Source organism: Pseudonaja textilis, chromosome 2 (genome assembly GCF_049901715.1).
Source record: "Pseudonaja textilis isolate UNSWEBS1 chromosome 2, rPseTex1.2, whole genome shotgun sequence".
NCBI lineage: Eukaryota > Metazoa > Chordata > Lepidosauria > Squamata > Elapidae > Pseudonaja > Pseudonaja textilis.
This window is the reverse complement of record NC_141991.1, coordinates 193795082-193808562: the sequence shown is the minus strand read 5'-3', so window position 1 is coordinate 193808562 and position 13481 is coordinate 193795082. Positions and strand designations below refer to the sequence as shown.

The following is a 13481-nucleotide window of genomic DNA, read 5'->3' as shown; positions in this document are numbered from 1 at the left end:
AAAGTGTTGGGGACTTTCATAAGGAGTAGACTGAGGCTGGAGTCAGTGCATCAAGAGCCACCACACACAGAGACGGATCCTGGACATGGGCTTCAAATGTCAGATTCCTCTTGTCAAGCCATTCCTGAACAACAAATGTCAGAAGCGTCTTACCTGGGCTAAAGAAAAACAGACCTGGTCTGTTGCTCAGTGGTCCGAAGTCCTCTTTTCTGATGAGAGCAACTTTTGCATCTCATTTGGAAACCAAGGACCCAGAGTCTGGAGGAAGAATGGAGAGGCACACACTGCAAGATGCTTGAAGTCCAGTGTGAGGTTTCCACAGTCTGTGTTGATTTGGGGAGCCATGTCATCTGCTGGTGTTGGTCCACCACGCTTCATTAAGTCCAGGGTCAACACAGTTGTCTACCAGGAGATTTTGGAGCACTTCATGCTTCCTTCTGCAGACAAGCTTTATGGGGATGCTGACTTCATTTTCCAGCAGGACTTGGCACCTGCCCACACTGCCAAAAGCACCAAAACCTGGTTCAATGACCATGGGATTACTGTGCTTGATTGGCCAGCAAACTCGCTGACCTGAACCCCATTGAGAACTTATGGGGCATTGCCAAGAGAAAGATGAGAGACATGAGACTGAACAATGCAGAAGAGCTGAAGGCCGCTATTGAAGCATCCTGGTCTTCCATAACACCTCAGCAGTGCCTCAGGCTGATAGCTTCCATGCCACACCGCAACTGAGGCAGTAATTTCTGCAAAAGGGGCCCAGACCAAGTACTGAATACATATGCATGCTTATACTTTTCAGAGGTCTGATATTGTTCTATGTACAATCCTTGTTTTATTGATTGCATGTAATATTCTAATTTTCTGAGATTGTGGATTTGGGGTTTTCATGACCTGTAAGCCATAATCATCACAATTATGACACACCACGGCTTGAACTATCTTGCTTTGCATGTAATGAATCTATCTCATATATCAGTTTCACCTTTTAAGTTGCATTATTGAAATAAATGAACTTTTGCACAATATTCTAATTTTTCGAGTTTCACCTGTAGTTATATAATGGTGATGCATACGAGAAGTTTGCACTCTCACAAAAGATCTTAGCTGATGACTGGATGGCCTTGTGACTTTTACTTCATTCTTCAAAGCTATTGCGTACTGGACCTGCTCTGATGTCCTGCTGGAAGGATATAACAGAGCAAACTGAATCTCTAACTGTTCCTGTTTCAGGAAAGATGAATAAAATAAATTATCTGGTCCATACAAAACAAATGTACTGTTTGGGATGCTGTATGTTATACTCTGCAATTTAAACACTTGATTGGTAATATATTTGATAATAGTATGTTTAGTATAGACTTCAGCACTATCACTGATGAAAAGAAAACTCACCCGTTAATTTTCTCTCTGTCCATTTGAATTATCCAGACAAGGCTTTGGCACCAATTACACAAATCTGACTTCCTCATTCACTGGCTGAGCACGCATAAACATTATATACAAATTGATCAGAAACATTACCATCTTGTCATTATATATGGATGGCAGAGCAAAATTCTACTTGCCCAACATAAACCTAACACATTACAAAGAGAAATTTAAAAATACAGGAGAACGTCCTTAAAAATAGGGATCTTATTTTATGCTACAAGTGTGCATGTGTGTGTGTGTACATTCCTTATATATATATATATGTATATAAGTGTATAGTATTTGGTACATTTCAGGGATGGCTAACAGTTGATTCATAAAGAAATTTTATCCTCTCTCCAGTGGTATGATCAAATGTGAATTAAATTTTGAAAACATTTCCTGCAATGTTATTCAAAGAGGAAAAAAAATGTTGTTCAAATGAAGTTTAGGTGGTGTTCCTCTGTGTATGAGAGATGTTGTATTGCATCTCTTTTTTTTTGCATTATATAAATATTCGTGTTTCGGAACCTTGGCCATTTCTAGGGATAGGAACTTCAACTGCCAGCATTCTTATCAATGGCCATGCTGGCAGGGAATTCTGGGAGTTGAAGTCCACATACCTAGAAATGGCCAATGTTGGGAAACACTGCCCTGGATGATTCAGTTTTATTAGAATTTATAATGGAGAGGTGATCAAATGGTGCATAAAAATATTTTCCTGGTTCTAAACATGGTCTAAAGGATAGAACAGGTTCAAAAGTATGAGTGTTGGCCTTCCCTGATATATACTGCTCATAGACAGACAGGACATGAAGTTTCCCCATGTGTCAGAGAATCTATATGCGACTTCAGTATTCCAGATTTTCCCTTATTCCCCCACCCCAGGTTAACACAAAGGGTAATGGACAGTTCCCTCTTTGAATAGTGGGTAGGGAAAAAGCGATAGTGCACGACATGAAATACTCACTCTACTGCTTTGAAATGTGCTTTGTCCGCTCTTGTGCCAAGAATTCAGTGAAAGCAGGGCCCTTTAAAGTCTGTATGAAGTCCTCAATGCATTGATGCCTCACACACAAAGGGAAAGTCCATGACTTTTTTCATACACATACACACCTGTTTCCAAGACAGCTACAAATTGCCACATGCATTTAACTAGCTAAAACATAGAAATAGGTAAGCCTAGTTTAGTGGATTTTCCTTAAATTATATTTGACTAAACAGAGTAATGTTGCAAATTACGCCTCTGCTTTCTTTTATATCTACAATAAACATCTATAAACAGTGGTCTCCCAGAACACAGCCCCAATAAAATAAAAATAAACAATAAAGATCACACCCAGTATTCTATTCTTGCAATTTTCTGGTCGGTTAAAAATTAAAAAAGGAAAAAAAAATTAACAAAAAGAAGAGAAACCAAAGAAGCTCCAGTCAGGAGTGCATATTTACATTCTTCAAACTGTAGCGGTGAAAAATAATTTTATTAAGTGCAGGACATTCCTAGGTTTGCAGTAGTGACAAGTTTTAAAGAAAGTCTTCATGACAACAATTCCTTTGTCTGATCAGCGATGCATTCCAAGAGCTTTCACTTTCCCTTCACTTGCAACCAGTAGAATCTGGATTGAACAGTTCCTTGTATAACGGAGGAAAAAGCGTGTTCACTATATCAGGATGAGATTGTTTAAATACCTGCAGTTTTTCTCCATGCAGGTTGCAAAGTGCAGTAATGGTTGGTGTCTTGGCTACTAACTGGAATGCAGACAGAGAAAGATAAACTAAGATTTTTTTTTTTTATTCCAAATCAAAAAGTGCATAAACACATACTTTCAAATTCTTCCAACATCGTTATTATTATTTTTTTACTTTTAAAAACATGGTTTAATAATATTGCTGACTTTTCTTTGCCAACTGAAGCTAAAGCCATACATTAAACAGTTCATAAACAAAACACACATTGCTTAAAAACGTTTAAATCACTAAAATAAATTTTAGGGTACCAAAGATTAGCTAAAGTCAATTTTAGGAAAGAAAAAGTGACTAGCTAGAAAGACAAAACCAGAACTTCTGTGACAGACATCCTGTCAATTAAGTTAATCAGTTAAGGCCTTCTTAATATACTTGAGAAGCTTAAGCAGGAAAAACTCAAATGGAAACCCCTCATTTTATGGTGAATGTCTGTTTCTCCCATGAGAGGTTAGCTCTTCATGCTACCATTCAGCGGGAGAAAATTTGCAGCAGTGATATCGCCAGTTCTGAAGGGAGCCAGATGACTTTTGGGGACCCTCTTGCCTGGCTGGGCCAACAACGCCCTTACCCAACTTTCAATAATTTGGTTTTTTTCCCCACTTGCATAATTTCCTTTTTGTTTACCACACCTGTCAAGAAGGTGACGTAAAACCTACCAGCTTATCTAATTGTAATATAATACACTTACACTGCAGTCAAGGCTGCTTCTTTGAACAGCTTTTGAAAGTAACTTTCCCTTGAAAGTTTAGTAGTAAGCCTAACCAATCAAACACTGCCTCTGGTAGAGGGGAGCCAATGAAGGCATTGGTTAGAGAGAGGACCTTCTCTGCAACTCGTGGTTTGACTCCTGTGGGTGCAGAGGAATTCCAGCAACACATTTATAGCTGTGTCATCTGCTCTCCCACAAGAACCTACGGGAGGCCCATAAACATAGTGGGAAATAGCAGTGATGAGATTCAAATTTTTTTACTATTGGTTCTGCGGGTGTGGCTTGGTGGGCACGGCACGGGAAGGATACTGTAAATTCCCCATTCCCTCCCCACTCCAGGGAATACTTCAAAATCCCCATTCTCTCCACACCCCACTAACATGCTTTCCAGCTCCTTTTTCCTGTGCAGGGCAACATAAGAAGATCCAGCCAATCAGCTGGGACTCAGGAGGGAGAGAATAGATAGGGGTGGGGCCAGACAGAGGTGGTATTTGCTGGTTCTCCAAGCTATTCCAAATTTCCGCTACCGGTTCTCAAAAACTGGTCAGAACCTGCTGAAGACCATCTCTGGGAAATAGCTTGTTAGAAGTGAGGAACAGTGTTCCAGGAACAACCAGCTTCTGCCAGAAATGGGTCCAAAAACCAATTAAGGTATTATGTCTAAATTAACCTGCTGTTTAAGCAAGCTTCCCCACCGAAGTCTATGTACCTAGAGGCCTGTACTTTCCTTTGATGTCATTGACAATGCTTTTCTGAGTAAGTCTGGGAATCGTTAGATCTGACTAACTGCTTTCTTTACTGGGGAAAACTGCCATTACAAATGAGGGAAAGCAAATATTCTGGTATAGTTGTATTTCTAGAGATTAGTTTCTCTATCAATATCATTTGGTATTGATGTTCTACCTTTGCCAAAGTCTCATCATCAAGATGATTCTTCTGAATCACATGTTGAAGTGCAAAATAAATCTTTTCCTGAAGTTTCTGGACCTTCCTTGGTTCTAAGAGCCAAGCTCGATCTGCCCAAAGAAGACAACAAAGTTAAAATAAGCATAAATATATGTCATTAGAAGGTAGAAAGGAGATGCATGGTAATTAGTTTAATTTTTAGCAAGATAATATCTCTAGTTTGTGAAGGAAGTGCACTCTTTCAGTTTCAAATCAAAATCTAATTACTTTGAATTAAACAATAGCTTTCTGTTTTGCTGTGAAATCCTCAATGCACTTCTCTAATGGAACAATAGATTAATGCCATAGCTATGCCATGCAACGTTGTCTTTTCTAAAGGAATATAGTTTATGATTCAGAAGTTGATCTATAAATTTAAAGGGCACTGAATTTAAAGAATTTTCCAAGGAAACGGAGGTACTGACAAACTACCTCCAGGTAACAATCTGTCCTGTTCACTCTCTCATCTCTCATGTTGAGGGTTCCTGATCTACAAGAAAAGAAATCTGTGGGGCACTTAGCAATGACATTTTTTCTGGTTGTAGCTTCTGAATTTCTAACTTATACCTCATTTAAAACAAAACACAAAACTGATTACATCAATTCAGCCTTCCTTGATTAAATTAATATGCCTACATGGGTGACATGCTACAGCAGGGATGTCAAACACAAGGCCCGTGGGGCCACATCTGGCCTGTGATCTGGTCAGATCTGGCCCGCGGGACCGTCCTGGAAAAATGTAAGGGGCTGGCCAGCGTGGCTTCAGCCTGGTCTACCCAGTGCAAAGATGTCACATGCTAGCAGTTTGGGGAGTGGCGTCAAGCTGGCCACACCCACCCAGTCAGCCATGTCCACTCGGCCCCTCAAGGTCAACCACAGCCCTGATGTGGTCCTCAATGAAATTGAGTAGATTTTGAATGCAGGATGAGGTTGTTGTTGTTGTTTTTTAAAAAAAGGAAAATCAGTTGCATAAAATCACCTGGTGATATTAGAACAGCAGATGAAAACAAAGCAATTTCTTCCTCGGTCAACTGCAATGAACACAAATTCTTTGCAAAGTCAAATGCTTCATTCACAAGGTCGTCAGAACCTAGAGATAACAGATAACCAAATCAACTTCTAGAAATACCCTCTGAGTGTGTATAGGATTTATACAGCTCAACAACCAGTATTAAGCACTGTTGTCAAGTTATTACCCAGCCACCTACATAAAGTTTCTGGGTATGGCTTTGATAGTAGCAAAATAGTAGCAAGAATGAATCTCACACTCACATGCTTCAATTGGTTAAGCTTTATACTTTATGGTTGAAGAGATCTAGGCTTCCATTCAGCTCTATCAACTGCTCAATCGTTCTCAGTCCTGGCTCCACTCAAGGGAGTCACATGAACCATGAAAACAATACTTGTGGACTTTCCTGTCATTTGCCCATCAATTCTGCATGCTGCTGTCTTAAACACCCATCTCAACTTTACAGATGGAATACCTGAAAGAGGAACTTTAATGAACAGCTATCAGGTTTGTAATGGAGCAGCTAGTCATTCACCTATCTAAACCACTTAGAGCTATGAAGACAAACTGTGATCTGTCACTTAATTACTTATAAATCTAGTGTGCTCATTCAGTTAATATAATTTATGTAGAAGTAATTTCCCCTTTCAGGTTAGAGAGCCACAAAAAAACTGAAGTTACTTTTTAAAACTTTCTGAACACAGTAGAATTTGAGATCTCACAAAATGCCCTTCCCGACTTCTATCCTGAGGTCAGACATAAAAGCTGAGTCATGGATTTGCACCATGATGTTATGAAACATGTTTGATCCAGCTGTCCTTGTCTTTCCTGTTTTGAATGCCTTGGCTCCCTCACCCTAAATCTTTACACTCTCCCTTCATTATGTATGTTTACTATCTTATACTTTAATCTTATTCTGATCTAAAATCCAAACTTGTACCTTTTCCAAATCTAATACATGTTTTCAGCCTGTACTTTAAAAATAATTTGGTAGTAGCTCATAAATCTATGGGAGAAATGAATTTCAATTCTGCTTACCCAGATGGCATGACAAAAGCATGTAAAATAATTACTGAATAAACAGATTCAAGAACAAGAAAGTTGGTTTGCTGCTATTATATGGGATATATGCAGAATATCCCCATAGGAACTGAACTTTATTTTCTCATCTGCGAAAATAGATCTAGCAGATTCTTGGTCCACTAAATATTGAAAATGCTGAAATATATTTTTATCCCAATTATTTAGCCCAATTATTCAGCCCAATTATTTACAAGCAATGCAACCTGCTTACCCAAAGCCTTGAACATTTGCATTCCTCCATATTTTCCTTCAAATAAGACAGTGTTGTTGAGTGGATTGAAGGCACGGCACATTCTCACTAGAACAACTTCCAAGCAGCCTGAAATGATAACAAAAATCCTTAGATATTACACAGAAATATCCCACCAAGAAGGTATAGCCAGTTCTGTATTGTAAAAATACTACTTCTGATATTTGATGAATGTTGTAAGAAAAGGTATATTCAAGCTTTATTTTAGAAGAATATTGAATCACATATTATTTTAAACTTTGTCCCACTAGGATGATGATTGTTTTATTTATTTATTAATTACATTTATATGCTACCCAGCTCACTGTTGAATGACTGGAAGCGGCTTACAACATCATACTTTCAATCACTTTTATGTGCAACTAAACATATAACATTGGTGTTTCCACATGATAGGCACTGTGCAATTTTCTTTTTTGCATACTGGTATAGAAAAAGAAATAATGGTAAGAATGTGTAATTTTTTTTTTACTAAGCATAACAGATCCCGTATCTTTATCTTCTTTTATTGATCAAATATTGTTGCCGGTTAAGTGTTGTTAAACTGTAATATAATCTCCTCCACAAACCTGATTTGAGAAGTAGAATTTGATCATTCTGACAGAGTTCCATGAACCCCGTTATCCGTTTTGCAAATTCTACCACATACTGAATTGCATGGGTGATCTGGATTGCGCACTGCTGCCATAATGCTTCTCTTGACTTCAAGAAGTCACATGAAAAGGAAGGAAACCAGAGAGAGAAGAATGTTTCTTTTAGGTCAGAGATTATTCTGTTGAAAATTGGTAACAGATTGGCAAACATCTAATATTGAATGCATCTGGCTAAGGTCCCCCCAAAAATTCAATTCCCCTCCTGCTCTGCCTCTTCCACTCGCCACATGGATCCCATTAGATAATCTGTTTACCCATTTGCAATAACGTCATTGTCCCATTCATTGTGGCTCTTGGTCATTTTTAAAAAATATTCCCATTCTCAATATTCTCAAATGGGAAGCTCCATAAAATTTGTCCACCTTTGATTTAGATTATGATAATCATGAAATGATTTGCCCCTTGGATGTTTAATAGGCCCCTGGTTTTGTTTAATAAGGTGTCATTATATCCCTAGAACTTTGATTCCAATCATTATCTTCTCTAGGAGGGTAGACCCGTAACAAAAAAGGACCTGTATTAGGAATATAATTAATTAAACACAGAAATGGTTTTTGAACAAGTCTGGGTTTTAGAATATGCAGATAATACCTTAGTTCTGCCAAGTTCCTAACTCAATCAAATTATCTGATTCCACTTTTGATATTTCTCTAATGGAATTAGATGAAGATTGGGAAGTTTGCTCCACCTTTTAATTTTCCAATCCATCCTTTTGCAATCACTGTAGTTATAATCTAGTTATAATCATGAATTCAGAGAGGCAACACAGAGAATGGTTCTTTATGGTAAGGAAAAAAGAAACAACATTTTATTGGATTTTTTTTTGTACCTTGCTCTGGTATATTTTGATTTCTTCATATGTGTGAGTTTGCCAGGCTAGCTGGTGTAGTTCCTCCATTGTATACTGACACGTCTCCAAATGGGACTTAATTATGTTCTGTGCAATTCGATCTAAGAGACAGGAACAAATGGGACATAGCTCATAACATTTGATTTATAAATAATTATATGTGTAGTTTTATATATCAGATCTCAGGAACAACATCAGAGCTGTCTGTTCAGAAGAGTGCAATACTAGGAACAGCTAAGATCCTGTGCAAAATCCCCAAGACAGAATAGAAATAAAAATATTAAGTAATAATTTTATGAAATCTATAGGTGGATGGCTAGAATCACTGTCTTTCACCTGAATGTTTCTAGCAGTAGTTCATTGTAATGACTCAAAGGTGCTTTTTCAAGAGACAGAGGGACTTTCTGGTTTTTCTTTCAAGATGTTTCACTTCTTATCCACGAAGCTACTTCAGCTCTTGGATAAGAAGCAGTGTCCTAAAAAAATATATCAGAAAATCTACTTGCCTCTTGAAAAAGCACCTTAACCTGGATGACTGAGAATTTCCATAGACATTCATTGTAATTACTTCATTTAGTGAAATGTTACACTGACAGTCCAAGGTGATGTTGAAGTTGAGTCATTGTGCTATCCATTCATGTATAAGTTTTGGGGAGGCATTCAAGTTAGAAACGTACAATTTTGCAATCAACAGAGAATGTGATTATCATTCCCCTTTGAAATGCAAGGATTATGAGAGGATTGAAGCACTGCAACAAACCTTCCCCGCAATAGCTGATACAGAAAGCACACAAATAGTAGGATCTGGGATGCTGAGTTGCCTATTACATGATATTGCTTTTTCAGCCATTTTAAATTATGGAAGATCTTCTTCCTGGTTTAAGAATTGATGCTGACAGGTAAGGAGTAAGATATGACAAAAGTCACACAGTAGTCTTGATTGAATGTTTGATTGAAACAGCAATGATTTAAATGATCCATTAATTTTCATTCTTGCTATGCCATGTGTAAATAGGTAGATGGGTAGATGTTTCAGTATTTGACCCCTTTGCATGGTGAGTTATTGAATTTTGCTGCTACTACTGAATTTTTACTATTTATGATAAAAGAATTTGAGCTTTTGGGGGCCAGAAAGATAAATTCGGTATCTTTTCATCTGGATTTAAGAAACAATTTACTTTTTTTTTCATTGAACTTGGCAAAACAGATGACAGAGAATTGACCCTTTAGAAGTGTATGCTGTGCATTCAACATACAATTACAGAATTGGAGAAATAGGCCAATAGTGTAAGACAAGTAATCCAGGAACAATAAATCTGTCAATCTCTGCAGGGTAAAACAAGGCTTTGCTCAAGACAAATGTCAGTACAATCATCAATCTTGATTATGATTTCCCTTTAGAAGTGAATAGATTAAATAAAAGATACAAACGTTTGTACTTCCATCTACTTGTGAATCAAGTAGATGGAATCTTGAGCTGTTGTGGTTAGCATGTGGCTCGTGATTAAAGGGGTTTTGTTTGTTGATTTCTACAGGTCAGTCTTGATTCTGTGCAACTTCCTGTACAAGTCCCTGTGTTTTTCTCAGCAACATATTTGGAAATAGTTTGCTATTGCCTTCTTCTTAGGAGTTAGAGTGATTGACTCAAAATCACAAAGCTGGCTTCATGCCTAAGGCAGGATTAGAATCCTATATCCTAATTTCTAGTTTTATGCCTAAACCACTATACCAAACTGGTTCTCAATGCTTAAAGTACACGTACACAATAGTGTCCAGTCCATGTAGAAAGAACATTTCTCAGATATGTGTCTGCACGGTGCATTATAAGTGTTGGGTATATGGATACACCAACTGGTTTGGGTGAATGAATATATAAAACCTAGGTTTAAGCGTTTGCAACTTTAAGCTCAAAACTGCAATGTCATTGCATAATTATGGGTGCGGTTGCAGGCTGCAATAAGAGGCAGTGAGAGAGACGTAACACTTCCTGGTTTCTGATCCTGGTTTCGAGTCCCTGGTCCTCCTGTTCCTGGTGTTGCTGGTCTCTGGTCTGTCTGCTGTCTGTCTGCCTACTGTTTCCTCCTGTATGAGATGTCTACTGTGCAAGATACTTCTCTCTACTGAACACAAGGACTGTTTGCTTGGTGAGCTGTGGATTCAGCATTGTATTTGAGAGAAAGGTATCAGAAGAAGAAGATTTACAAGCAGATAAAGACGTTGTATTTACTGTTTAAAAGATTAGGTAACTGGATAGATATACTGGATACTGACATATGGACTGAATGACTCTTCTTAATCTCTGTATGAATTAAATACCTATTTAAAACCACAAACAGTGTTTTTGTCTCAAGTGTGTGTATACTTATGGGCCCAGCCTCACTCTCATTTTGGCTGCCTGGCTTGACTGCTGCTGTGCACTCTGCTCGGGGGTTTATCCCCAAACACTAACAATAAGGAAGTTTCTCCAATAAGTGTCAATTGATACCAAGACTATATACATCTGTCAAGAGCATTTCCAAGTTGTGAAATGCATATTAACTAGATATTTGTATTGTAATAGGAGTAGGGGGTGCCTAAAGCTTTTGATAGGTCTCTTACTTGGGATACTGGCTGTTGTTTGAACTGCCAGTGGGTTTAGCATACATCCTACTTTTGTTGCAATTGTGTCATAGAAATGACTTCCTTGAAAAATGTTCTCTACAGTTTAACAGGCATTGCACAATGTAATTGTATATCAAATGTCACTTTACAATATTAAAAAGGCATCTATTGTCCAATTCACTTTGTGATTTATTACATTTCCAAAGATTGCTAAAATTTGCACTTTATTTTATAAGGGTGGCTTCATTAACAATAATATGGTTTTCTAGGGAAAATGGCAGGGGGTCACTTACAGTGCTGATATCACAAAGGTGGAATTAGGGAGCACGTAATTTTCAAAATAACTCACCTCTCCTCTGATTTCCATATTTTCTTTTTCTGACACTACAATACTTATTTTTAAGCTGTGGCATACTTTTCAAAACAGAAGTAATTTGTGACTATGTTATAAATATTTTTGGAGCTTTAAATAAATGCTTAGAAACATTGGAGAGGTAGAATCATTTAGATCAAGGGTACCCAATCCCTGGTCCTTTGACCGGCACTGGGCTGCGGCATACTAGAAATCAGGCTATGCAAACAGGCAAAGCTCCATCTGTGGGATGCAGGCAGCATACGTACCCATGAACATACGGTCCATGGAAAAACCTCTCTCCACAGTAGAGAGATTGGGAACGGCTAAGTATTATGAAATAGAATATTGTTAGTTTAGTGGGGGAATCTTGATCCATAATATTCCTTTTATCTCTTTTCTATATTTCACTTTTCTCGTTTATTGGCTTTATGATGTGTCAGCTACTCATTTCTCAGCTTTCTCATTTTTTAATTCTTGGGAACTGTGAATGGTTTTGCAAAAGACAGTTTGCTTCTTACAAGCCTAGGAAGTAACTGAGATGATTTTCTTAAATGAGCAATAATATCTCTTTTACAATCTTAAACTAGAAAACCAACATGATCACATGGTTATGGATGGAAAATCCACATTAGAGTTTCATGTCTTTTTAAAATATTTGTTTAAAACAACATAAGCCTAGTCAGATTTTGAAATGAAAAGAAAGAGGCTGAATAGAGCAAGGATACAGAATTCCTTCTTTCCAACATTTATCTGATTTTTTTGCTGGCTACTATAAGAATTCAGAGAATTGATCTATGCAGGTGAAAAAATTCTAACTGAAAATGAATACATGAAAAAAATGCCACAATGAGAGCATTATCCGCTTTCTGTCTCACTGTCATCCTGACTGGTATGATCTTGATTTATTTATACATATATATGTATATAATACGATATATAGTGTGAGTTTTAGATTGTGAAAATTGTCTAAGATTAAAATATTTGAGAATAGAAAGTGGTATAAATGAGATCTGTATGTTGAAGTCATTATTTCAGTGTATGTCTATCTCATTTCTTGTCATAGACTCCCTAACATTTATCAAAAGCCTTTCATTTATCTTATTTTTTTCCTCAATTCAGACTATACACTGAAAGTTGTAGAAACTTCCTAAATTAAGAAATCTAGATAGTTTATAACTTTTGAAGAAAATAAAATAAAATAATCCTGATTTTTCAACCATTTTGGTTTATTTTTTAATCATTGTTAACTGTTGGCTGCAATTTAATTCGATTTGATACATCCGTTTTAAATTTGTAATCATGAAGTATGGGGGGGAGATTTAGCTATGACCAACTGAAAAAAAATTAAATGAAATTTCTGATGTGTCGGAGTACAGTTATTTTGAGAAAACACAGAATGGAACTAAACTCCTGGAAACATTTGGTGATAAAAGGACCAAATTTAGAATGTGGGGATTATAATTTTTAACAACGGTAGATTCTGTTGGCCATGGTTCCTCCTCTTCTGAAGTGAATGGGATGATGCCATATCCCTCTACAGAATGGAATACAAGCTTAAATAATACTTTTAAAATTGAGAAAAAACACATGAAACTTTTATGGTGGTATCTAGACATTTGGTCAATTTGTGTTATTTCTCCTTTATTACATTTTCCTTTAAAGCATTACGATTAACGGAAAATCGGAAAGTCTTTAAAACATTGCAAACAATTTAGCAGTTAGATAACAGCTCTGGACCTATCCATCCACACAGTGGTGCAGAGTCTGGGGAAAGCATCATTTTAATACTGCTTTAGGTGTGGTGTAGGTGAAACTATCACAAAGCTAGGTAGCTGATTTTTTTCCTTAAAGTACTACAGTTTATTTC

The 13481-nt window shown here is 37.2% G+C and overlaps 1 protein-coding gene across 1 annotated transcript in view; it reads right to left on the bottom strand.

The window, feature by feature from the left end:
* Window positions 1-1915: 1915 nt before the first annotated feature.
* RORB (RAR related orphan receptor B) overlaps window positions 1916-13481 on the bottom strand; it is a 136744-nt gene continuing 125178 nt past the window's right edge. The window contains exons 5-10 of the mRNA XM_026703969.2: window positions 8638-8759; window positions 7725-7857; window positions 7117-7224; window positions 5793-5903; window positions 4772-4884; window positions 1916-3162 (exon numbers count right to left, since the gene is read on the bottom strand). Of these exons, the coding sequence (XP_026559754.2) occupies window positions 3010-3162; window positions 4772-4884; window positions 5793-5903; window positions 7117-7224; window positions 7725-7857; window positions 8638-8759 (740 nt within the window). The 3' untranslated portion in view covers window positions 1916-3009. The remainder of the gene's footprint in view (window positions 3163-4771; window positions 4885-5792; window positions 5904-7116; window positions 7225-7724; window positions 7858-8637; window positions 8760-13481) is intronic.